The sequence below is a fragment of the Bos grunniens genome, chromosome 5 (genome assembly GCF_055505025.1).
Source record: "Bos grunniens cultivar Pamir isolate PY7600 chromosome 5, Bosgru_T2T1.0, whole genome shotgun sequence".
Taxonomy (NCBI): Eukaryota; Metazoa; Chordata; class Mammalia; order Artiodactyla; family Bovidae; genus Bos; species Bos grunniens.
This window is the reverse complement of record NC_141169.1, coordinates 111,657,866-111,681,740: the sequence shown is the minus strand read 5'-3', so window position 1 is coordinate 111,681,740 and position 23,875 is coordinate 111,657,866. Positions and strand designations below refer to the sequence as shown.

The window sequence follows — 23,875 nt, the reverse complement described above, 5'->3', positions numbered from 1 at the left end:
GCCCTCAGGTCTCCACACCAGGACAGAGCCAGTCCCAGGGCGCACTGCTCAGCAGCCGCTTGCTTCATTGCCTCCTGTCTCACTTAACACCGGCACTGTATTTACCACCATTTTTCAACAAAGGCCACATCCCTAAGCAGCACCAGTAAATGGTTTCTGGAACCAACCACGTACAGAGAGCTCAGGGCCTCCGCTCATGCCCTCTGGGGCCTGTCTGTACATATTCAAATCTCATGAGTCCTTCATGGTACAGCCTGCCAGGGGTGGTTCCCCATCTGGACTCAACATATGCCTCATCCTGACCATGGCACCTAGCCATCTTCTCCATGGTCCGTCTCATGACCCCAGTCAAACCTACTCTTCCCTGCACCATGGCATGTTCCTGTTACCTTATTCTGGTGCTGGGAAAGTCAGGAGGCCAGAACAGAGGGCCTGGATGAATTAAAAAAGGCCATACATGCTAACTGCATTGCAGAAGGTCAGGATTTGCCATTTAAGATGACTGGATTAACAACTTTTCTTCATCAGCTATGAAAGGGCTGGTGGTTTGTTCCAAATAGTGGGTAGGGCTGAGACTCACACAAGACCGTTGCAGTCCCAGCCAACGACAGTAAAATGCTGCCGTCAGTCCCCTGGCTAGCAGGTGGGGGCCCGGTGACCACAGAGATAAGACTGACCTGAGTGAAGGCAGAGGCCAGGGTGGAAGCCATAGCATCTAAATGTAAAGGAAGTGGTTATGTTCACAGAGGCAAGAGACTGCCAACCAAATGTGGTTCTGCCTGTTTCAAGGTCCCACATGAAATTCCACAGCACCTGCCATGGGAACCGAGAGCAGGCGCTGCTACTCCACCTGGAACTCCCACTATGAAGGCACCACTGGGCAGGGCCCCTCTAAGCAGAACCAGAGTCAAAAAAGCAAAGGGGAAACAGCCAGCAGACAAAGGAACCAGGGCCGACCGGAGGACATGCTGGAGCGGGTGACTGGAACGGCTGGGGGCACTGCTCCGAGTTCTCCTTAACTGGAAAGATGTCATGAACGCCACCTCCCTCACAGATGGTAGCTGCGAATGTCGAAGAACAGGAAGCGAGGGAAATGCCTGGCACGGTCCCAGCTGCACAGCAGAGCCGAGTCCGTGCCACATTTCTCCTTTGGAGCCTGTGACTCAGCTTGTGGCCTCTGCTGTGGACTTGGGAGCCAGCGTGGGTGAGAAGCCACGCGGTGACCACTCACCGGGTACCTCCCACATGCTGGGCACATCGGGACCTCACGCTCCTTCTCTCGCTGAATCCTCACAACCTGATGCAGGCATTCACCTCTCTTGCTGTGGATGAGGAAGCTGAGGTTCAGAGGATGCCAGCTGGTCCTGGGTCACCGCTGGCCGAGAAGCCTGGGTTCTTGAAGCCACGCCTGGCTGGCAGGAGAGGCTGGGCTCCTACAGGCCCCGCCTGCGGCTGGGGCTCCAGGGCAGGCAAAGCAATGGAGGTCCCTGTGGCAGCGCCTCCACCTGGAGGGGCTGGGCAGGGAACACGACACCGTCAACTTGGAACAAACTTTTATTTTGTGTGCTGGTCTGGTCGGTCCATGGCCACAGGTAAGTGGTAACTAGAAATAGTTAGAAGGAGGGGAGGAGAGGGGACCAGTGGTCTGGACGCAGGAGGAGTGGTGAAGGGTTGGGGACGGAGGGGAGGTGAGGCTGAGAAAGGACCCAGCCAGGTAGGTGAGTGTCCCAGGCTAGAGAAAGAACACAGCTCTGCCCACAAGTCCACCCTGAAGTGAGGGCTTAGTCCACAGCTCAGGCCAGGCTGGTTTGGGGCCCATGTTGCCCTCTGGCCTGGACAACACCACTCCCACCCCAGGCAATGATTCTTCCTGAGGGCTTAATACTCTTGAGATGGGTCTGGAAGAATCTTGTTAATACCTCCTACCTGCCCTCCCTGTACTCCAATTAGAGCTTCCCAATCTGGGGCTCTGGCCCTTCACTCTTGTGCTCCTGTAGCAGCCACACTGGGGCGATGTGGGCAAGGAGGGGTTCTGACCCTGCCTGGCTCAGAGGAACAGCCGGCACCCCCACCAAAAAGATGGGCTGCTGAGTGTGAGCCTGAGCGGGCGGCCCCCAATCCTGGTCCTCAGTGGCCCGAGGTTCAACAAGACTCAGTGTCCAAGTCCAAGCAGGAGGCAGCCATGGGAAGGGCGAGGCGAGAGCCTCTACCGTGACAGAATCGGCCGAGGAGGGGTCACCCCAGTCAGCTAGGCAAACAGAAGATTGTCTCGGAGGGGCAAGAAAAGCCATCAGCTGTCTAGATCAAGGGCGAGGATCAGAGATAGGGGAAGGAGGACCCTACAATCCAATCGCCAATACCCTCCACACATCTACACGTTACAGCTTAAGAGCTTTTGGCGTTAACTGTTTGGGGGTTCAAGGGGAACAAGAGGGAGAAAGAGACTAGGGAACCACCACTCTTGGCTCTGCTAAGATCCCCAAGTGCCGGAAGGAGGACTCCAGTACCAGCAGACACTCCCACCTGGACGCCCGCAGCCCCGAGGCGGCTCCAGGCGCAGAGAATGGACACAGGGAAGGGGAGGCGGGGCGCGTCAGCCCGACAGCCCCAGAAGGTTCGCACAGACACACACAGACGGACGCACGGACAGGCAGCCAGCTAGCTCCTGGAGGCCGGTGGCCAGCCACAGAGGAAAAAGAAGAAAGACGCCCAGGGCCCTGAACGGCCGCACTCCTGCACCTCAGACACACATGCCCACACACAACCACACGCACACTAGATAGAGAGAGAGATATATAATAAAAAGAATAAAAACTAAGGGCCCGGATGTACAAAAGAGGTGTGAGTGAGGAAGAAGGCAGGGAGGAGGGTGGGAGATGGCCAGTCCTCTCTGGAAGTCTGGCCACCTTCCTCAGCTTATAAATTACAGCCCCCCTGGAAAATGGGGGTGGGGGGAATGATGAGGCTCCGGGTGCGGCCGGGGGAGGGCAAGTGGCGCCAGGGCTGCTCTGGTCCCTCTGGCAGAGCCGGGGCCAGAGCACTAGGATCCCTCGGGTGGCGGAGGTGGGCTGGGGAGACTCAGCAGCCGCTGGCGGGAGTCATGCAGGCCCCCTGGGACTTCACCTTGTGACGCTGGCCCCCCCGTCGCCGGCCCCCACTGCTGGGCTTGGGCTGAAAGAGAGAAGGAGGAGCTTGAGAAGCGGTGGTCCGCTGGGCCCAGGGCAGCACAGGGTACAGAGGGGCCATGGGAAGCGGGGGCCGCCTGTGAGCGAGCGGCTGTCTGGGATGGAGCCGGCGCCCACCCTGCCTTCCTCGCAGGCGGTGGGTCCCAGTGATCAGGGTGTGAGGAGCAGTTCAGGGGGCACACAGGGGGCGGGAGCAAACACGTGCCACCGCTGACAGGTGCAAAGGGAAAGCATGCAAAGGACGCAGAGGGGAGACTCGACAGGAGGGCGGGGGGAGAGCAGGAAGGAGGAGTCCAGGCAGAAGCTCTCTATCCAGAGAGGAGTCAGGGAAGACTCTGGAAAGGAGCGATGTGGGGGTGCCAGGAGAGGACTCCAGGGCCCAGAGCTGGCCGGAGGTTCTGAGTGAGAGCCACACTGACCGGGGCCCGAGGCCACCCACCCCTCACGTCACGTTGGGGAAGGGGCCCAGAAGGACCCTTGAAGGCAGCATCTTTCGGACACCCGTGGCTGCAGTGTGCACACATCACTTGTATTCTTACACACACACCACTCGCTCTTATTGTGACAGGGAAACTCTGACATTTTTAAATTCTATTTCATTAAAACTAAATGCTGGTCTGACTCATTAAGTTGACTTTACGTAGGCCACATCTCGTTTGAAAAACACTGCCTTAAGAGACCAAAAGCTCCCACTTAGAGAACACTTACAGGCCTGGAGTGTGGGAAACACCCACTGAGGAACTCAAGGACACGGCAGGCTGGCAAAGGCTGCCTGGGCTCTTCTGTGAGTCACCTCCACCCCCAACTCTCGCCCCCGCCCGCCTGAGGTGGTCAGGGGCCGGACTGGCCGGGGAAGCACTCACCTGTGGCTGGAGACTGCTGGATGCAGCCAGCTGGGTGGCCCCTAGGGAGCAAGCTTCATCTCCTGGTGGGGGGCCCCCCACTGTGGGCCCTCCAGAGGGGCCCCCCTCTTCTCTTTTGGGCAGGGGACCCTTTTTCGTCGATTGCATTTTAATCTGCTGGGGCTTGGAGTTCATTGGGGAGTTGTTGGTGGTCTGCAGGAGCTGCCAGAACCAAGGGGGTGGGGGTAAGACTGGAGTTGCCAGCCATGACATGGGCTCAACTGCCCCCGCCCCAGCCCAAGGTCTCAGGGACCTCCCACCCCTGGCCTGGAGGGCCTGGGCAAGGCAGGCAGGGGCTGGAGGGTGGCGAGTTGCCCTCTCCCCTCAGTGCACTCAGGCTGCCATGGTCGGGGCCAATGTCTCAGCGGTCTCCACCCAGCCCAGAAGGGTTTCAGGCTGTTCCCCACCCTGGCTGCTCTTCCCACAATGTGTGAACCCCAGCATCTGCTACTCAGCTCAGCTCCCAGGCAGGGGGTCCAGCCTGCCCTGAGCGTCAACCGTACCTCCTGCTGCCCATGGAACAAAAGTCTGGGGCAAGTTTTCATTTCAGGCTTCCCAAAGAGACCAAGTGAGTCTCCCAGGAGCTGGAAGCATTTGGAGTGCTGCCATCAGAATTCTTAAGAGCTACCACCCAGGAAGGACTGACTCAGAGCCTTCCCTGATGATCCCAGTTCAATCTCAAAGCAGGGAACAGGCCCGGCTGCACCCCCAAGGGCACTAGAGCACGTGCTAGTAGCTTCAGCCAAACCCTCAGCCAGTCCGAAGCAAGGGGGCCTTCAAGGACACGATCCTCCCCTCTCCCCAACACACACTGCAGGCCCAGGGTCACACGAATGGGCCTAAAGCCATTCTGGAGAGAAAGCAAGCCTGAGCCTGATTCCAAGATCTCAGACAGGCTGTATGGAGCAGGGATCAGACCACTTTCTCAAGGGCCCCTACTCAAGGCCACGGATAAAGTCTGCAGAGGGCATGAGGCGGGCTCCAGAACACAAAGAGCTTGAGCCTATGCCCCAATGCTGGCCAGCACTCATTCCAACTGGACCCACTACTGTAAGGGCACTGCCCCAGCCAGGCCACTGGAGCCTGTGCCCAGCTTCTCAGAAGCTGACTCTGCCTAGGCCAGGAAATTCTCCCACCATTCTCTCCTACCGACGACTGCCATGCCTCAACCCCACCTTCTCTCCACCGTGGTCGCCACCAAAGCCCAGAAGGACGGGAGGTCTAGAGATGCCTCTCAGGGCAGCAGAGCAGATGGCACTTGGTAAGATTTCACAGGGCTTCTCGAGAAGAGCGTGCTGTGCTCACAGGCTAGAACCGGAAGCCCCCGGCACTTCCTGCAGGCAGGCAAGGTGGTCTGCCCAGCCATACCTTAGTGATGGTGCCCACGGCCTTGGTGCGGCCTTCCCGGAACACCAGCCGCTGGTCTATGTGCAGGTACTCGGGGGTCTTGATGAAGCGGAAATGAACGGTGGCCTTGTCCCCAGTGCGCAGACAGTCCTTGTCCATGCTCAGGATGGTGGCCGTCTGCCTGATGCTCCCACAGTGCACTGCCAAGGGAGCCAGGAGGTCAGCAGAGGCCTGAGCCACCCAGGGGCCTCAGGGCAGGGGAGGCAGTGAGTGAAAGCATGAACCATGCTTGAGCTATGTAGCAGGCTAAACCTAGAGGGGCCGAGTGTGGCTAAGTGAGCTGGAGGCCTGCTCTCAGACTGATCCTGCCTCACACTCTCCCACTGTCCTCCAGTTTATAGACCCCGCTGGTCCCTGGACCCACCGTCCTAGTTCTTGAACACAGGCACTCTGCTGGTATGCGTGCCTTCTCTGGACTTTGGGCTTCTTGATGGCAGTGCCCTCACCCATCTTGTCTTTGTCCCCCAGCACCTTAGCATCACTGCCTGGCACACAGCAGCGCTTGGCAGACGTCCGCTGAAGGACTGAGTGTGAGGTCTCTGAGTCTCCAGTGCCCAGCGCAGAACCAGCGCTCGGTTAGTGTTTGCAAGAATGAACAGACCACAGGCTACAGCTTGTAGGTGGAACAGAGGGGATGGTGTCACTAAACAGGACAGAGACCTGACTCTTGGCTGCAGCTGGAACTTTGGGGTGAGGGCTGCTGGAGCCGGGGACTTCCGGCTGGCAGTGCCCTTTGACACCTACCCATGGCCTGGTACCGCGGGCTGATTGTGGTGGGGTGGTGAAGGACCAGGATCTCGGCCTCAAACTCCCAGGAAGCTTGGGGATTCAGGCGTGGAGAAACCATCACCATGCCCTTCCGGATGGATGAGCGCTTGATCTGAAAACAAGAGGGAACCCCAGACCTCAGGGACAGTAATGCCCTGTGGCTTCACGCCCTGGTGTGGTGGGGCAGGAGTCCCTCTGAGAACTGGGACCAACAGGGCCTTGACCTCTCGTTGCGCTGGACCACCAGCTTTCTAGGGCAGACTGTCCCAGGCAGACTTTAGGGCTCTGTCAGGGGGTAGTTATGGGGGCTCAGGAAAGACTTCAGTCAGAAAGCGTCATTTCAGCCAGACCTTGTGGATGGGCTAGAATTGAGTGAGTGGCAGAAGGGCAAAGATAGGCAAGTACTCAAGTGGGAGAAACAGGGTAAGCACAATACGACTGATGGACAGCAGAAAGTCTGGCCTTGCTGGTTAATTTGTTTGGTGGGAAAAGTGGGTGACCCAGGAGCCAGCAGTCACCCCAGTCCCCTGCCCCAGGAACTGAAAGCTGAATGGCAAGAGACTCTGCAAGAGACCTCAACAGCCCCAGGTAGAAAGACCCTCTGCACAGCAGGCAGGCCCCCAGCTGACCTCACCCCTGGTGCAGGGTACCACGGCCAGACACTGTGTGGAGGAACAGAGCTCAGGAGGCCGCAGGCCTGGGTTCAAGTCCCAGTATGCTCCCCTGACAAGTCACTCAGGCTCTCTGAGCCTCAGTTTCCTCATCTGTAAAAGTGAGGTCAGCACTCCCTGCCTTGCAGAGCAGCTGTTGAGAGCTGGAGATGAGTCAGAGCCCAGCGTGACGCAGAGCCCAAGGGAGCTTGCAGCTCTCTCCACACTCACCTTCTTCAGTGCGAAGGAGGCAGTCTGGCCCCCGCGCACCTCCTTGACAGGCATGCGCTTGCGATGGATGGATTTGACAGCAATCGACAGGAAGTTACCCAAGGGATCTGGGCCCAGCAGCAGCGTGTCGTTCAGCTTGATCAGGCCCCTCAGTGTCGTCCCAGACACCACGGTCCCCACACCCTGCCGAGAAGACCCCAGCCCAGTGAGTCCATCCACAGCACAAGATGGCCCCAACAGCCCCGGAGAAGCACTGCTCAGTGCCCCAGCCCTGTTCAGCCCACTGAAACGCACGCACCGGGACGGAGTAGGTGTCGTCAATCTGAAACTCGGCAGGCTCCTCCTCCCGGTAGCTGGTGCGAGGGGACAGCAGGTTGAGGAACATCTTGAGCAGGTCGAGGTTCTCACCTGTGACGTTGGAGATTTGGAATATCGGGCACATCCTGGTGGGGGTGTGGTGTGGAGACAGAGGAAGAAAGGTGCGCCCGTGGTGAGCGCCTGCCTGAGCAGGGAGGAGCAGCAGGAGGCCTCAGGCACGGCTGCTGTGACTGAGGGTGCCCCCACCATGCCGTCACTGGCCTCCCAGGCCCCGCCTAGCCCACCAACCCGTGCCTGAGGCCTCCTCTCCTTACACCATTTTGTCCCTGAAATCTGTCCCCTCCTCTCTTGTCTTGGCACCACTGCCCTATTCTGGGAGCTCGTGAGTACCCCTTCTTCTTACAGCGCACGCATCCTTAAACCCTTAACCAACTCTCCACTGATGAGATACCAGATGGAATCCTTCCTCCCGACACCCCTACCAGTTTATTTCTCTCAGAGTCCTGTATTCCAGCTGGACTGGCGAATCCTCCCTTCTCCTCAAAGCTTTTTTCATTCCCATGTACTTGTTCACTCTAATCCGCCTGCCTGGACTCCTTCCCTCTTATCCAACTACTAAATCCTCTCATCAGGAAACTGTATTCAGTATGAATAGCCCATCTCTAATGCCGCCTCCTTCCAGAGAATCCTTCCCAGATAGGTACCCTTGACTCCCTCTGAGTTTTCAGAAAACTTTAAAAAAAAAACAAACACTGAAATATAATATAGTAGTTGATTTACAGTGCTAAATTTTTATGTAAAGTGACTCAGTTATACACATACATATATATTCAATATTATATATTCTTTTCTATATTCTTTTCCATTATGGTTTGTCATAGGATACTGAATATGCTACACAGTAGAACCTTGCTACTTATCCATTCTATATATAATAGTTTCCTGCCTATCTGCTATCCATGGTTAATCAAACTTCTCAAGATCAGGAATTACACGTTTGCTACATCTAGAATAAGGACTGTACAGAACAGGCACTCAACAAAATGAATGAACTGAAATGGGGCCAACTGAAGCATACCCCCTCTGCTGGCCAACTGGTGGTACTAAAGACAGAGGTAGGGCAGGGAGAAAGGCCAAAATGTCGGGCTGCTCTGGGTCCTGGAGCAAACAGCCCCAAGACTACGGGAGAAGAAGCGGAGTCAACAAAATTTACTACTACCAAGAGACTATCTTTGACCAGTAGCCAACCACCCTGAAGACAAGGACTGTGCCCAAGTCAACTCTGAGTCCTCAATGCCTAAATGAAAAGCCCAGCACAGAACAAACATCCAATAAATATTTATGGAATCAAGGAATTCCCTGGCAGTCAACCACCTTCACTGCTGGCCTGGGTTCAATTGTGGTCAGGGAACTAAGAGCCCAAAAGTCATCCAGCACGGCCAAAAATATATATATATTTATAGAATCAAAGGACATGCTAATGAGTAAATGCCAAAACTCATCTGTGATTAGAGAGCTTTTGAGAAACAACAGTATAAAAAAATTAGGGACTTCCCTGGTGGTCCAGTGGCTAAGACTCTGCACTCCCAATACAGGGGGCCTGGGTTTGATCTCTGGTCAGGAAACTAGATCCGGAATGCCGCAACTAAGACCCAGTGCAGCCAAATAAATAAAATATATTTATTTTAAAAGTCAACAGAAACAGTTATAAAAATGGCTGTGTATCTATCAAACACCAGCCACGCCAGTGCTAAGTGCTTTACATACATCATTGCCAACACTTACAAGAGCCCTATGAAGAAGATAACATCCATTTCACAGATAAGGACACTGAAGTCTCAGCTAGTACTCCAACTTCAGTGAGGCCAGCACCTCACAATCTGGGTCACCTCATACAGCCCCTGAGCAACACCGCTGCGAGCAGAATCATCTATTTCAACCAATCTCTGTGCCTGTGCCCAAGTGACTGCTCCCCACCATTACCTCTCAGAGCTGAAGTTGGAGGCTGTAACAATCACATCATCCTTGCTCTGCACCAGCACAGGGATCTTCCGGCAGCCTGGTGACTTCAGCAGGCGCTGCAACAGCTTCAGGGTTTCTTACAGGGTGAAATGGAACAAAATTAGGGGGACACAGCCTTCTCTTTGGCTAGGCTTCCAAGGCAAGACAGGTCCACTCATTATTGACTCAGCAGGAGACAGACAGACACACAGTGTTAAATGCCATAATGCCTGGAGAAGAGAAGGAGGGCCAAAACTGGGTGAATGCTTGCCAGAGTAGGAGGAGACTGATGGGGAGTGTGTGCTCAGGCCACAGGTCTGAAACCTGTCAGGTTTCTCCAGAGTCTCTAGAAGACTCACATCCTATACGCAAGTGACTTGGGGGTCCATGAGAAGGACAGTGTTGTTCCTAGAATGCTCTGTTTCCTGGGAAAAAATTCATCTGACAAGAGGATCTCTGGATGTTTAGACACCTGCAGAAGCCCTTATGAGGCCCTCCAGAAAGATCATTCTCTCCCACCATCTCTAGCCTAGTCTTGCAACTTTGTTTTGAAGCCTTTGGTTGCAAAAGACCATCAGACTCTGCCCAAATGTCTCCATATATGCCCAGCTTAGATAGAAAAACCCAACCCCCTCTGCCTAGAACCATCTGAAAAGAGATGCCAGATTAGGGCCTTCAAGGATCCTGCATTTTTAACCAGAAGGAACAATGAGCAGGAGGTAACTCCAGGCTGTGCTCAGACCAAGAGCCAAACAGGGAGGAAGCAGAAGTCTCTGGGCTGGTGGACATTCAGGCCAAGGTCTATGCCCAGTACAAGGAAGCAGAAGATCCCAGGCTGCAGACCACCAAGGAGCCACCGTGGGTGACTGTGCCACAGACTGCTGCCGCCAGCACTTACCTTGTAGGATGTTGGCAGGACACATGTCAATCTTGGTGACCACCACAAACACAGGCACGTTGAGGGCCAACGCCAAGCCCAGGTGCTCCTTGGTCATCCCTACGATGCCAGCGTTGCTGCCCACCTGCCCCAACACAGAAAGGACTATCAGGACAAGGGGCACAGAGAGTGCTGCTGGTGGGCACAGGGGCGCAAAGAAGCCTGAGGGAAGAGAGCACTCTCATCTTTGAGGCCACTATCAGAACAGAACACAGGGGCCGCAAGTCTTCGGCCAGAAACCAAACAGCTGTAGCTGAAAGCTGGGCTGGGCACAGACCGCTTTAACCTCCCATATAACAAGATGGCCTGTCAAAATCTGAGGAGACTTGGAGGCAATAAAAAAGAAGACAAACTCAGTCTGGGAAAAGAACTGTCCAGAGTCATCAAAGTGGATTCAGTTTAACATCCCTGGCCCCCAGTTACCCTATCTATAAAATGGGAGGAGAATAATATTCACTTTAAAGAGTTCACTTGAGGTTTAAATAACCAAACATGTTTTAAAGGGCCACACAGAACTAGCAGGAATTAGGTCTTCAGGCAAGAGCCACTGTTACTACTGTTATCATTCCTTCCTGTAACAATAAACATTTCCAAGTATCATAAAGGCCAGTTACATGAATTAATGCACATGCACAAGTGTGCCTGCAAAAGAAAGAGGAAATTCCTCTCCACTGATATGGGGTACTCTCTAAGATATGTTTGAAGGGGAGAAAAGCAAGGTGGTATAAGAGTGGTGATTAGATCACTGTTTGAAAAAAAGCAGCTGTAAGACATCCCAGGGAACATCTGAGATAATGTAAACACTTTTAGACTAGATACTGTATGATATTAGTGCACTCTTGTTCATCTTCTTGGGTGTAAAAACAGTAGCAGACTGTGCGCTGAAGTATTTTAGGACCTGTGAGAGGCATTTGGGGTGAAGAGTCACAATGTCTATAATATAATCTACTTTCAATACACACACATTTGCTGGTATGATTACAAAATATCTCTAGAGGATGTGTAAGAAACTGGCTGTACTGGTTGCCTCCGGAGAAAACGGAACAGAGGCAGGAGAGAGACTTCTCACTCTAAAGTGGAAAGCCTCTAAAGTCCTTAGGTACCTTTTAATTTTTATACCATATGCATGTATTACTCACTAAAACAAAATAAGGTTAAAATTGCCATGACATATTTATACAGGCCTTCATACATTCCAGAGTGTTTTCAAGTGATGCTCTCACTGGTCATCACAGTTCCCAGGGGAGCTATCACCCCACCAACACAGATGTCCCACACATGTTCCCTCTGACTACACCACGACCTCTCTACCATCTTCCTCCTAATCTTCCCATCCCTCCCACCACCTTTCCTAACCTACCCAGACCTGCTTCTCTTCTTCCAAGAGGGATATGAGAAAGCTCTCTCTCTGCTGTCTCTGTATTTTCAAGGGTTTTTTTTTTTTTGAAATTGACTGCCATGAAACAATAATCAAGTATTTCATTGTTTTCTACAGAGATTTTTAGTATTTAGCTCCTGACCTAAAAGTTAAATAATTTATAACATCTCATCTGGGGTGAAGACATGTCCATTGATCACTGTAGCCATGTGGGAGACCCAGGTTTGATTCCTGGGTTGGGGAGATTCCCTGGAGAAGGAAATGGCAACCCACTCCGGTATTCCTGTCCAGAAAATCCCACGGACAGAGGAGGCTGCAGGGCTATAGCCCATAGGGTCGCAAAGTAACTGACACTAGCTAACTGTAGCTCAGTTAGAAAAACGTTCATTTTAAACTGATTTCTATACCCTTAATTTTAATCCAACAACTGCCCCAAATACACTCTACACTCTTCCTCTAAAACCCCTTCGGGAAGAGCAGCTTTCCTTGGCCAGTCAAGGTTGGTAAGGGTCCTCTGCAACGTCCAAAGACACAGGAGATGAAACCACACTGAGATCCTAAGAACCTTGGGCAGAGAGCTGACGAGTGTTCACACATATGCTCTGCCTCTCTTTGCTCTCCAGGCTGGAGAGAATTTGCCCGAGAACCTGTTCGTTGGGCAACTTGATCAAGTTTGTGCTGAACAGATGCTTTCATTTACTATACTTATTAATACAGGCAGCTGGAGGGACTGGGAAATGGGGAAGGGCTTTGAGAAGGATTTGCCAAAGGAAAACCAGCTTGCTTGCACTCTGTGAAAGCTTTGAAGTCGTGACCAAGGCTGTGGGCCTCACAGACTCCTACTCTCTGGCCAGGAAGATCCAAGAGACCCAACCGCGGGATTCACAACGTGATCCAGCCCAGAAGCCTCTGCTCCCTTCCCTCTTCAGTTTATCCACGTGGTGAGGTGCTGAAAAGTCTATTCCCACCAGACTATGAGCTCTATGGGCGCTCAGGACAGCCTGTTCACGGCTCTATTTTCGGGCCTGGCACAGTGCCAGGCACACAGAAGCCTCTCAACAAGTAGCTGTGAGAGGCGGACACCAGTCCCAGGCTCAGAAGAGACCGCCTTCTAGCCCCTCAGTGGCTGTCCGTGCTCTCGCCTCCACTTCATCCCCAGGCTGCCCCATCTCTGAGGGTGCTGCCCAGTATCTCCTCAAAAATAGCCCGACCCCAGGAGGAAACACCTTTCAGAGGTGTTTCCTTTCAGAAGATAGTAAGAAACGCCCCGGGAGAACCCTCCTCTACACCTCTCTGAAAAACAAGAGAGGTCTGCAGATGGCACCTTGGTTTCTCTTCGAGGATCTCTTCCTGGCCTCACCTAGCAGAAAGATCAAGGTACACCCTTGAGAAGACCGGGCACCCTTGCAACACTTGTCGTTCTTATCCGGTTTCAATGCCCTAAACCAAAGGCTCCTGCCTCAGAACAATTGTAAACACTTGTATACCACCATATCCCAGGATCCGAGCCAAAGCCCCCCGCCCTCCTTAGCAGCACCTCACTTACCATGAGCATGCAGAAGTCAGGCAAATGGCCGGTCATGCCAAAGACAGTGGTCTTCAGGTACTTCTCATGGCCAGCCAAGTCGATGAAGGTAATCACCTTAGTGGATTTCTCACAGATCTTTGTCCACTCCAGGCTGCCGCCGTGGCTGTCTGGCTTGTTTACCACATTTCCTTCACTGTCAAAGCCCAGAATGTCGTTGCCCACGCTGCTGGTGCGACCCGACTCAATCTCATGTTTGTGGCGGAAGAGTTTCTGGCGGGCAAAGCCTCGCCCATTGTCCAGCTCCCCGTGTGTCAGGACCCCCAGAAGCGTGCTTTTGCCAGCATCCACGTTGCCCACAACTGCTACCCTGCGTGTACACAAACCCATACATTTGTGTGAGAGTTGGTGGGTGAGTGAGAGTTGGTAGGTGAGTGAAGTGAACTCCAGCAACTGGACCTGTAGGGACGGGCTCACCCCTGAGCCTCTCCAGTTCTCTGCTCCTTTGAGTCATGGGTGAGCACGTTGGGAATGCTCTTGGAGCTGTACCCAGGGACTAAAATGTTACTTAGGAGGAACTGAGCTCCCCGACAGGAGCCCTAAAGCCAAGAGGGGCACATGATGCTCTCCTCCATGACCCTGGTTTCTAGCCTCCCAGGCTGAGGGGAGAGCAAGTACCCCCACAAAGTGGCCACAGAACGCAGGGCTGGCCTCCCTCCCACTCTTTCCAAATGGGAGGATTTAAAGATGAAAAAGTATGGAAACATAGAATGGAGCCATTGATGTCACTGGACACTCTTTCCAGGCCTCAGGAAGCAAAAGGACGAAGTGAGTGTGCCCGGTGTCAAAGGCTCAATCACCATTCTCTGTGGTGCCCGGGACCCCAAGGTCATGCTGCAGGGGACCTGGAACCGTTCAGGGCCCCTCACCTGACTTCCAGGAAGTCATTGTCTCCTACTCGTTTTCGGACCAGGTAATCGCGCACACGGCCCCCGGCCTCTTGCCGCTCCCGCAGGAGGATGACATCAGCCTCTATCTGCTCTGCCATGCTCTTCACGGTGGCGTAGGAGGCCTCCATGTCAGCTTCACTCAGCCCGTACTCAGTCCCATCTGGTGACAAGAGTCCACACGTCAGCTGCCACCAAGTCAGCCAGTTAACCACCCGTCACCAGGGCCCCACTCTGGGCACTGCAGAACATGGCTCTCTACCTGACACTTCTGACACTCGGGCACGTGTGGAGTTCATAAGTAACAGGGCTTCCCCATTAAGCAGGGCAGTCATTAATTCCTTCAATGGTAATCAGGGAGACTCTCCCAGGTTTCATGCCAAGTCTCATGCTGGGTACTGGGAATACAGGTGCCCTTGGCGGGTTCACAGCCCAGTGGGAGAGACAGGAAATTAATTAATTGCCATACTGCTTGAGTGCTGTACTATACAACAGTACAAAGAGAATGTAAAGCATGAGCAACTAGCATTGCCTAGGGAAGCTGAACACAGCTTTGCAGGGTGCTGACTTCAAGCTGGGACTCCGAACATGAAAAACGGGCCTGCAGAGAAAGGAGGGAAGACATGATAAGCAGCAGAGCAAAGCGTGGAGCCCGGCAGATCATGGCACATTCAGGGACCGAGAAGCAGCTTGGTGTGCTGGGGAGCAGGATGTCAAGTGGCAGGAGACCATGTGACAGGTGGAAATGGTCAGGCAGGTGAACATCACACAGCAGCAACACACACATATACCAGGGAGGGAAGCCTCGGTGGTTACATGGGGGAGTAACATGATCAGATCGCCGTGGGACAGAAAGATCTCTTGAGCAGCAATGTAAAGTGTGTGCTGGCAAGCAAGAGACCAGAAACGGGGAGCCAAGTTTAGGAAGGAATTCTAATAATACAGTCAAGAGATAACAAGGACAGGAGACAAAGGAAAATGGGGAGAGAATTTACGAACGGCTTTAGGGACAGATTTTTCACGGAGGTGGCTCAGGTGAAACGTCCAGCAAGGAGCTGGAAAAACTGAGTCTGAGCTTAGGATGAGGGAGGAAGGACCAATCAACCAGTAATTTATGGAGTGCCTACTGTCTGACAATCTGGTCAGGTGCTTCCCACATGGAGTCACACTTAATTCCCACAGTAGCTGCCTCCGCTTTCCTCCAGCCTGTCTCCCCGAGAGCACCCCTGCTCCTTCCCTGGGCTCACCTGCAGCATGTGCCCCACCTCTTTTCTTTTCTGCCTCCCAAGACCCTGCAGCTGCTCTCATCCGCTTCCACGTCTCCCCTTACAAACAAGTTCAAGCCATTCCTAAACTAAAGGAGACCAACCTCTCCTCCTGTGCCCCAGCAAATGTACCGTGCTGCCATCCCCGCCAGAGGACACTTGGTGACTGCACCTCCTCACCACCTACTCACTGATCTGATGCCTCTGGAAAAAAACTGGCTTTCAAGTCAGCAGACGCCTTCTACCCCCTCATCCAAAGTCCTTTCCTCAAGCCCTGCAGAGTCAATGCCACTGGCCACCGTCCCTGTTGACTGAAGCACCTCACTCCCACTCTGCTTGCCTATAATCCGAACTCTGTTTTTCTTTTTATTTATTTACTTTTGGCCATGCCTTGCCACATGTGGGATTAGTTTCCCAACCAGGGATCGAACCAGTGCCCCCTGCACTGGTAGCTCGAAGCCTTGACCACTAGAGCACCAGGGAAGTCCCCCAGATTCTCCTGCTTCACCTCCCACCCTCTGGTTTCTCCTTCTGTCTCCTCTCCTGGCTCTTCCTGCTCCTGCCCCTAGATGCCAGCCTTTTTCAGTAGTTGGTCAGTGGCCCTCTTCTCTATCCTTGAACATTCCCCTCGACTATCTGGATATTCTATGGCTTCCACTGTCATTTGAAAACTATAAGAAACATTCATAACTAGTCCTCTTCCCAGAGCTCTATCCACTCCCTTTTTAAACAACAGCACAAAAACTAACAGCATTAACAAAGCATTTCAGTCCTCCCTGTAGCCCTATGAGTTAGATACTACTGTTCCCATTTAGTATTGGGGTACACGGAACCCAGAGGTCTCAGAGCTGGGAGGGAGCAGAGGGGCCATGGGTCTTCTGATTCCACACCTAGAGCCTGTTCCTTTGGCAAGGGCTCCCCTTAATGCCAGACCAGTTCCTCCTCCTGCCTTCCCTGTTTCTGATGACACCACTATCCTTCCAGTCACCCAAGATTAATACTCATCACTCTAGTCCTGCCAAGTCTAGCTTTCCTTGTTCCTGCTCTCCTTTCTTTGCCAGTCCAATGTCACCAGCCTGATTCAGGCCCTCATTTACCTGAATCATCACAAGATCCCTAACTGGTCTTAACAAATCCCATCTGTTTCCTCCAACCCATCCTGCATAGATGCACAAGCTCGAGTTCCTAAACAATGCACAGCGCTGACATTGTCACTTTCAAGTCAAAACCTTGGAAGGGCTCCCCAGGTCCAGCAGCGTCCAGTTCTAATTCCTTAGAGGTGTCCATCTAAGGAATTAGAACTACTCCACCCCTTCCCCATCCTCCCCTCCTATATTCTGTTCCAGTGCAGATGGCCCAGTCACCATCCCCCATGTTTTCTGCACTCTGCCAGCTCTACACCTTTGCTCATGTATTTCCTACCCTGGAAAGCCAATCAGCACATTTCCACTTGTCAAAAGCCTACCTATTCTGCTCCCTTATGAAATTTACCACGAATAGTGTTTTGGATGTGTCTTCACCCACTATACGCAAGCATCTCGAGGATAAGGACCGTATCTCAAATATCCCTGGACACTCCATGAGGGGTGCCTTTCCTATACCAAGTCCGCAAATGTCTGCAAAATGCTAAAACAAATGAGCAAAGAGTGAGCAGTTGGGTCAAGGAGCTTCTAAATGCATGGCCAACTGAGCTCTGGAAATCTTCTGGATTTCCCCAGAGAAGGGATTGGAACTGTTCCTGAGAGAAGGCTGGCTGCCTTGCCATTCTGGCCAGATCCCCTTTTCTGTTTCTGTTACATTGAAAAGCAATGCTTTCAGGTTCTATCTCACACCAGGGGGCAATCAATAGCGTCACCTATCCATCCAGGGCTCCCAGTATTCTGTGACTGAAAATACCCCCAGTCACATCAGCCTTCTCCAGCATGTCCTCACTTGGTAGGAGTGGGAAAAAAAGCCAAGGAGAAAAGTCAGAGGTCCAATCACTAAGGGCCACATACTAAGCCTCGTGGGAAGCGAGTCAGATTTCGGTCCTGCTTCCTGACTCACCCTCCTGCTCAACATGCAGTAGGGGGTCCCCATACTTTTAGGATACAAGTCTAAATGCTTTGGTGTGGCATTCAAAGACTCTCAGAGCTGGGCCCTGACTACCGGTCCAGTGTCCCTTCCTGACACTCCCAATCTCACCCTCATTCCCACTTTACTGAATCACCTCTGATCCACCAAAAACTCCACGATCACAATGCCCCCATGCCTCTGTGCTTGTGGCTTTCTTGGCTCACTAACTACTGCCTCCACTCACCTAGGAAACTCCTACTCATCCTTTAGAATTCACTCATCGGGCACCTCCTCCTTCAGAAAGACTTTTAAGCCTTCTCTGACCCTGCCACAAACTTATAATACTCCTCCCACATTTCCTGAACTTTTAATGCAGTACTTAGTTCTTAGAAAGTCATGATTTAATATTTGAGGAATGAACAAGGTTCTTTTTGAAAGAGATCTCACGGTAAATCAATTATAACCTGGAACCTTTAAAAAGTGACTAACTACTAATACTAAAAAGCATTTATATAGTGCTTACTACATGCCAAGTGTTAATCCTCACCACGATACCACGGGCTAGATTCTATTATTATCTCCATTTTAAGGCAAGGGAAAGAACCCGTAAGGCAAACTCAGACCTGCCAGGTTCCAGAACCTCACCTAACTACAGAACTTGAACTAACTAATCACGGTGCCTCCTTTTAATATCAGTCTTAAGAATGTATATTTAAAGAGCACAATCCTCCACCCTGCTTAGAATTTTTTAATAACCTAATTTATCTATACAGATTTCTCTGAGGCGGGGGTGGCGGTGGGGGTGATGGTACCATTAGCCCCATTTTACAGATGGAGGAAGCAGTCAACAGAGGGGAAGCCCCAAATACACGGGAAGTCAGTGATGGAGCTGACCCCTGGGGCTTTGCATCTCCTTCAGTCTTCCATTTGAAGTTGAACTTGTTTAACTAGTTGCAATCTTTTTCTGCCTCTAAAGAATTCCAGCAGGAAGGAGTCACTATGAATCTAATAGTATCCAATTGGTAGATGCCAAGATAATGCTTTGGTGTGTAAGATACATGTTAATGAATGTTTGTTCTTATGCTTTGCCATGGGAGGGTTAATTAACTGTGAGCCATCAAGGTCTGGTAAAGTTCACTAAGAGTTCATATTAAAGAATAAGGGAGCAGTGGGGGCTTTACAGGGCTTCCCTGGTGGCTCCAACCGTAAAGAATCCGCCTGCAATGCAGGAGCTGCTGCTGCTGCTAAGTCGATTCAGTTGTGTCCGACTCTGTGCGACCCAGTGGACGGCAGCCCACCAGACTCCCCCGTCCCTGGGATTCTCCAGGCAAGAACACTGGAGTGGGTTGCCATTTCCTTCTCCGGATTCAATCCCTGGGTTGGGAAGATCCTCTGGAGTAGGGAATGGCCTCCCACTCCAGTATTCTGGCCTGGAGAACTTGATGGACAGAGGAGCCTGGCTGGCTAGGGTCCATGGGTCGCAGAGTCGAACTCAACTCAGCTTTAAGAATCTGCATCTTCAACAAACAGTCCCAAGACTTGTCAGAATTGACCTAGATGTGGTTTTCTTCAATTTTATACGTTTGAAGTGATCTTTGAGTGGTTCATCCTATTACAGCAGGCCAGATGTGACACAAAGGCTTTTCAAAAGGCTCCCAATGAACCCCTAGTCACCAAATGGAATGGCTTTTTCTGAACCTAACTCTCCCTGCTGTCTCTGTAACACTTGACAATGCTGACCATCTCTCTCTCTCGACATGAACCTCCTGCTTGGCCTATCTCTCTCACCATGCCTTCTTTAAAGTGATAAGACCTGAAACTGGGGAGGTGGCAGCAAAGACAGAAAGGAAAGGATAAACATGAGAAACATTTCAAAGGAAAGCAGAGCAGTATTGGGAGATCAAACCCTTCTTCCTTGCGTCAATTTTGCAGCATTTCTAAATGCTGTTTTCTACTGAAGTTAATTATGTATATGCCATCTTTCCTTCTCAGGACAGAGGACAGATTATAAGTATCCAGTGTTTTGCAACAGTATCAAGACCTTAGAAGGATACTTAATAGATATTTGTCAAACAGTTCAAAACTGATTTTGAGATTTCTACCATCTTAGACTCACACTGTAGAAGAATTATTACCTGTCTTTATAAAAAGCTACATTCAGTGAAGAGAACTAGTCCTTTAATGATGCATGGAGGCCTACTTAAAACTTGCAAAGACCACAGACAAGATCTAGTACAGGCTAAACTGATAACTATTAAACAAGCCCAGCTGCCATTTTAGCAAAGATAATGTCTAAATGAAGGTAAGAGTAAGCAGGCTTTGCATTGAGAGTATAAACTAGGAATGACTGGGGGTGGGAAGCCCAGGATATAATCTGGGATGCTGCCAGGGGGGTGGCCTTCCTCTAAAACAATGGGCCCCTAAAGTGGAATAAGAGGGCTAGAGGGCAATAACAAGTCTCTTCCAGAATGGCAACAAGCCTACGTATGTGATAGGATCTCACAGCTATTCCCACTGACTGGTCAGTGTGGACCAGGGCAAGGCAGCCTTGCTGAAGAGAGAATTCTGGATGTCCTTTTCTTGCTGACATCAGGAAGTATCACAGAGGTTTTCTGCTAAGCAGGCAACAAGCAGCAATGGGACTGGTAAATCAGACTTGGAGGGGAAGACCTAGAACTACCTAGGGAAGACTTAATTCTAGACCTAATTGTGACTTACTCCATTATCTCAGACAAGAAGTTTCCTTGCTCTGTGCTTCATCACACCTTATGCAAATGCAGGGTACTGGAAGCAGAAACGAAGCTTCTGTAAAATCTCTTGGAAAGCGAATCTTTAAAGTCAAGCACATTAGGACCACTAAGGTGGGAATTAACATTATCACGTTGTACTTTCACATTCTCCCAAACAGTTCTGCAGACACTAAAGAATCACTGCAACTGAGACACACGAACAGGAAAAGTTGATAAAAGAGGGAAAATGTGCTCTAAATAATGTTTTTAAAAATAAAGTGAAAGGAAAACTATGCTCACCTGATCCCTGCCCAATGACATATATGGTCTCTCCGCATCCCTCGTCCATCCTCTCCCACATTTGCCGAAGTAGGCTGTCATACTGCTCTGATGTAGGGCTCACTAGAACCAGCTAGAAGAGAAACCAACAGCCTTAGGACCACACTTACTAGAAGAGCACCACAGCCAAAGCAGATCAAAGACCCTGACTGAACCCCACTGCGCTCTGACCTAAACTAGCTTCGCAGCCCCCTCATGGCCTCTTTGCCTCTCTTCAAATAGCCTTTGAGCTCAAGGCCTTATGAGTTTGTTCAAACCCCAACCCACAGAAAAGAAGGTGTGAGCAGCCTGCCTCCTGCTGCTTAACACAAGGGGCAGGAGCCACAGGGACTGACAATGTGGCATTGTAGCCAGAAATTAATGAGCAGTGTTTTACACCTACATGCCAAGGTCTTCTACCTGCAGCTTGCAACTCACAGGACAGGGATCTCATATACTGCCATGCTCTCCATCCAAGGCCAATGGTTCCTATAACAACGTAAGAATTCTGTTCCATCTTGCCTTGGCTATCTTGATTATTTAGGAATCGGCAGTAAAAACTGCTGCAAGATTTATCTTTATCAACAAAACACCCTTACCTCTAAGATGGGTATCAACACCATCATTTTGTGAACTTCTGCCAATAACATTAAAATATCAACCATTTATTTGGGGAGGCTGTTTACCAACAGGCATGTAAAATTCCATTCTCAAACTGTCATATGTGACCTTGGACAAAGAACTTAACCTCTGAGTCTCAGTTTTTTTAGTCTACAAAATGGAGATACTATTACCTACCTCCTAGGGCCACTGTAAAGACCAAATAAGATAACATGTAAAGCATCCACTCCACAGCTCAATAAGTGGTAATTACAGTTTTCCCCACCCAGTCATTCCTAAATGAAACTAGATACCGCAATTCACTAATTCCCTCTCTCTTTGGAAGCTCTCAGAGTCTTATGTCCATCCCCACATTTAACTATGGCAAGTATATACACTTACAGCTTCTAACCTTTCCCTCAGGAATCAGTCTATTTAACCCATCTCTTCTCTCTCATCACATCAGTTTTTTTCAATATCATCAGTATTAATTTACACAGCATCTTTAAAATAATGAGAAAGACTTCCTCAGCTTCATGACGAAGACACACCTCCCTACCCTGGAACATTAAATAAGTTGGTCAGGAAATAAATCTGTTTGCAACTCTGCTGGGCCATTTCCCACTGTTTTCAGGCTTCTTCAGCACCTTGGCCATGAACTGACATCTAGTTCATCTGCTTCCGAGTCAAGTGCATCTCTTACAATTTCCTGAGTTGACTCATCAGAGCCTGTACTTTGAACCTAGGTGCTGGGTCTTCTGCATTGTGTCCCATTGCCTCATACACTTCCCCTGATCATCCTCTCTTTGAACCTGGCCGGCAGCCTCACTATGGCATTAGAGGCACCAGAGAGGACCCTGTGCTAAGCTGGAGTGCTGGCTTTTAAGCGCTCAGTGGAGACTAGAGGGAGAGAGCTGTTGGTTTCAGGAAAGTTCTCTCCAGTTTACATCAAGTTTCATGAAGTTTTGTCACCACAGACTAAAAAATCACAAATGTTTTCAAAACTCATTAAACATCTCTATTGCAAGTATCCAACAACAGGTAGGAGGTGAGATGGGTGTGCTCTCTTGCATCAGCTGCTATTTAATCTGCACAGAGAATCATCAGTTCCTTCAATTCCCTTCAAACATTTACTGAGTAGTAAGTAACCGGCAGTGTAGTAGATTTCTTACATAAGTTTCTCATTTTTACTACGTATTTGTACTAAAAAAAAGATGATGAAGCTGGAGAACTGAGAGGTTAAGACACTTTCCCAAGGTCACAGAGCCTTTTTAACTGGCAGGGCAGAAAAGGGAACCCAGCCTAGTCCGACTCCCAAGCTAGCATTCTTTCCTTTAGCAACGTTAGGAACCTTCAAAACAGCCAGTCCCAAATTATACTTAATTATTTATCCCCGCCCCCACCAACGCCAAGCAGAAGGTTGAGCCCTTAAAATCCTGCCCACCTTCGCAAAAGCTCAGAAAACACGATCTAAAACGTCCTTCATTATTCCAGTCATACAAGATAAGGTTCCATTCCCAGAAGACGAAACTATGGGTCATGCCCATCTTTCACTTTTGTTTTGGGTGGATTTCTAAAGGAGACATTCTTGATTGAGTGACTACTTAATATTGCGTTTCTCCACACCAGGAAGAGCCGAAGCTGCCTCCCGGCTCCCCCTTCGACTACCTGATCCTCCCGCGCTCGCCCTGCCAGAGCCACCTTCGACCCTCGGCTGCCGTGGACAGTCCACAGAGAGAGTCCCTCTCGATGTCCCGGGGAGGCGGCACCGCGTGGGGACCGCCACTGCGCGGGCAGCTGCCGGCGTCGGGCGCCCGCGTTCCACGTGGCGGAGCCGAGGGGTTGTGATCTCGGCGGGAGCCGGACGGCGGGGAGGCCGGGTGGGCGCCACCAGAGAAGGACTGCGGTGCCCGCGGGCAGCCGGAGCCGCCCCTAGCCCGGGAGCCCGCCGCGCGTCCCGCACTTACAGGTGGGCGGGCTTGGGCCCTCCCGCCCCCGCCGTCGCCCCAGAGACGGCTCGGCCCACCGCCCGGTTCCCCCTCAGTGCCCTGTCCCCTCAGCCGCCGGCGCCCGGGGCCTACCTTGCTGGTGAGGTCCAGCTCCGGTTCGCCGTTGAGCGCCTCGCCGTCCTCGCTGCAGTCCGAGTCGAAGCCCCCGTGGAGCCGGGCGGCAGCCGCAGCGGCTCTGGCCGCCCCCGGAGAGCTGGGCTCGGGGGCGAACATAGAGGCCGGGACCGGCGACTCCATCGGGGAGCGACTCCGCTCCGCCGCCATCTTTAATAACTTAGGCTAATTCGTAGCCGGCCTCCCCTCCCTCTCAGCTTATTTGCCTAATCTATGAGCGGCCACGCCCCCAAACCTTATCAGAATAATTTATGCGAAAATTCTCCCGCCGCGTAGAGGGTGACACGTATCTCTAGCTAAGAAACAATCGACCGGCCCTCTCGGCCACCAATCGCTACAGCTCGTTCAAGTACCTAATGAATAATTAATGAGGCCCAAAGCCCAACAACAAAAGTCTGGGACGTCACGCGCCTGGATCGTAGCTTTCAAGTGGGCAGTACAGTGTCCACGCTACCAGCCTGGAGTCTTCCCGCCAATGGGAGCAGAGCGGTGTACGACTGACACATCAGCCAACCAATAAGGAGAGATATACACAT

The 23,875-nt window shown here is 51.5% G+C and overlaps 1 protein-coding gene across 2 annotated transcripts; it reads right to left on the bottom strand.

The window, feature by feature from the left end:
• Positions 1-1,536: 1,536 nt before the first annotated feature.
• GTPBP1 (GTP binding protein 1) lies at positions 1,537-23,496 on the bottom strand. 2 transcript variants are annotated; one of them, XM_086402859.1, is made up of 13 exons: positions 23,298-23,496; positions 20,599-20,710; positions 20,288-20,353; positions 14,232-14,412; positions 13,324-13,672; positions 10,361-10,484; positions 9,445-9,559; positions 7,442-7,586; positions 7,144-7,326; positions 6,239-6,374; positions 5,456-5,634; positions 4,049-4,249; positions 1,537-3,171 (listed from the first exon to the last, which is right to left on the bottom strand). In XM_086402859.1, the coding sequence occupies exons 4-13, from the start codon at positions 14,378-14,380 to the stop codon at positions 3,079-3,081; spliced, it is 1,674 nt and encodes a 557-aa protein (XP_086258985.1). In that variant the 5' UTR covers positions 14,381-14,412; positions 20,288-20,353; positions 20,599-20,710; positions 23,298-23,496; the 3' UTR covers positions 1,537-3,078. The 2 variants fall into 2 exon arrangements, with proteins under 2 accessions (XP_086258985.1, XP_086258984.1); XM_086402858.1 differs by lacking the exon at positions 20,288-20,353.
• Between the last annotated feature and the right edge of the window lie 379 nt (positions 23,497-23,875).

Coding starts and splice junctions, on each gene's coding strand:
- GTPBP1 (XM_086402858.1), bottom strand. CDS start 23,489: ATGGCGGCGGAGCGGAGTCGCTCCCCGATGGAGTCGCCGGTCCCGGCC. Junction 6,375..7,143: donor CCTCCTTCGCACTGAAGAAG/GTGAGTGTGGAG, acceptor TCTTGTTTTCAG/ATCAAGCGCTCATCCATCCG. Junction 3,172..4,048: donor CCAGCAGTCTCCAGCCACAG/GTGAGTGCTTCC, acceptor TCTCTCTTTCAG/CCCAAGCCCAGCAGTGGGGG.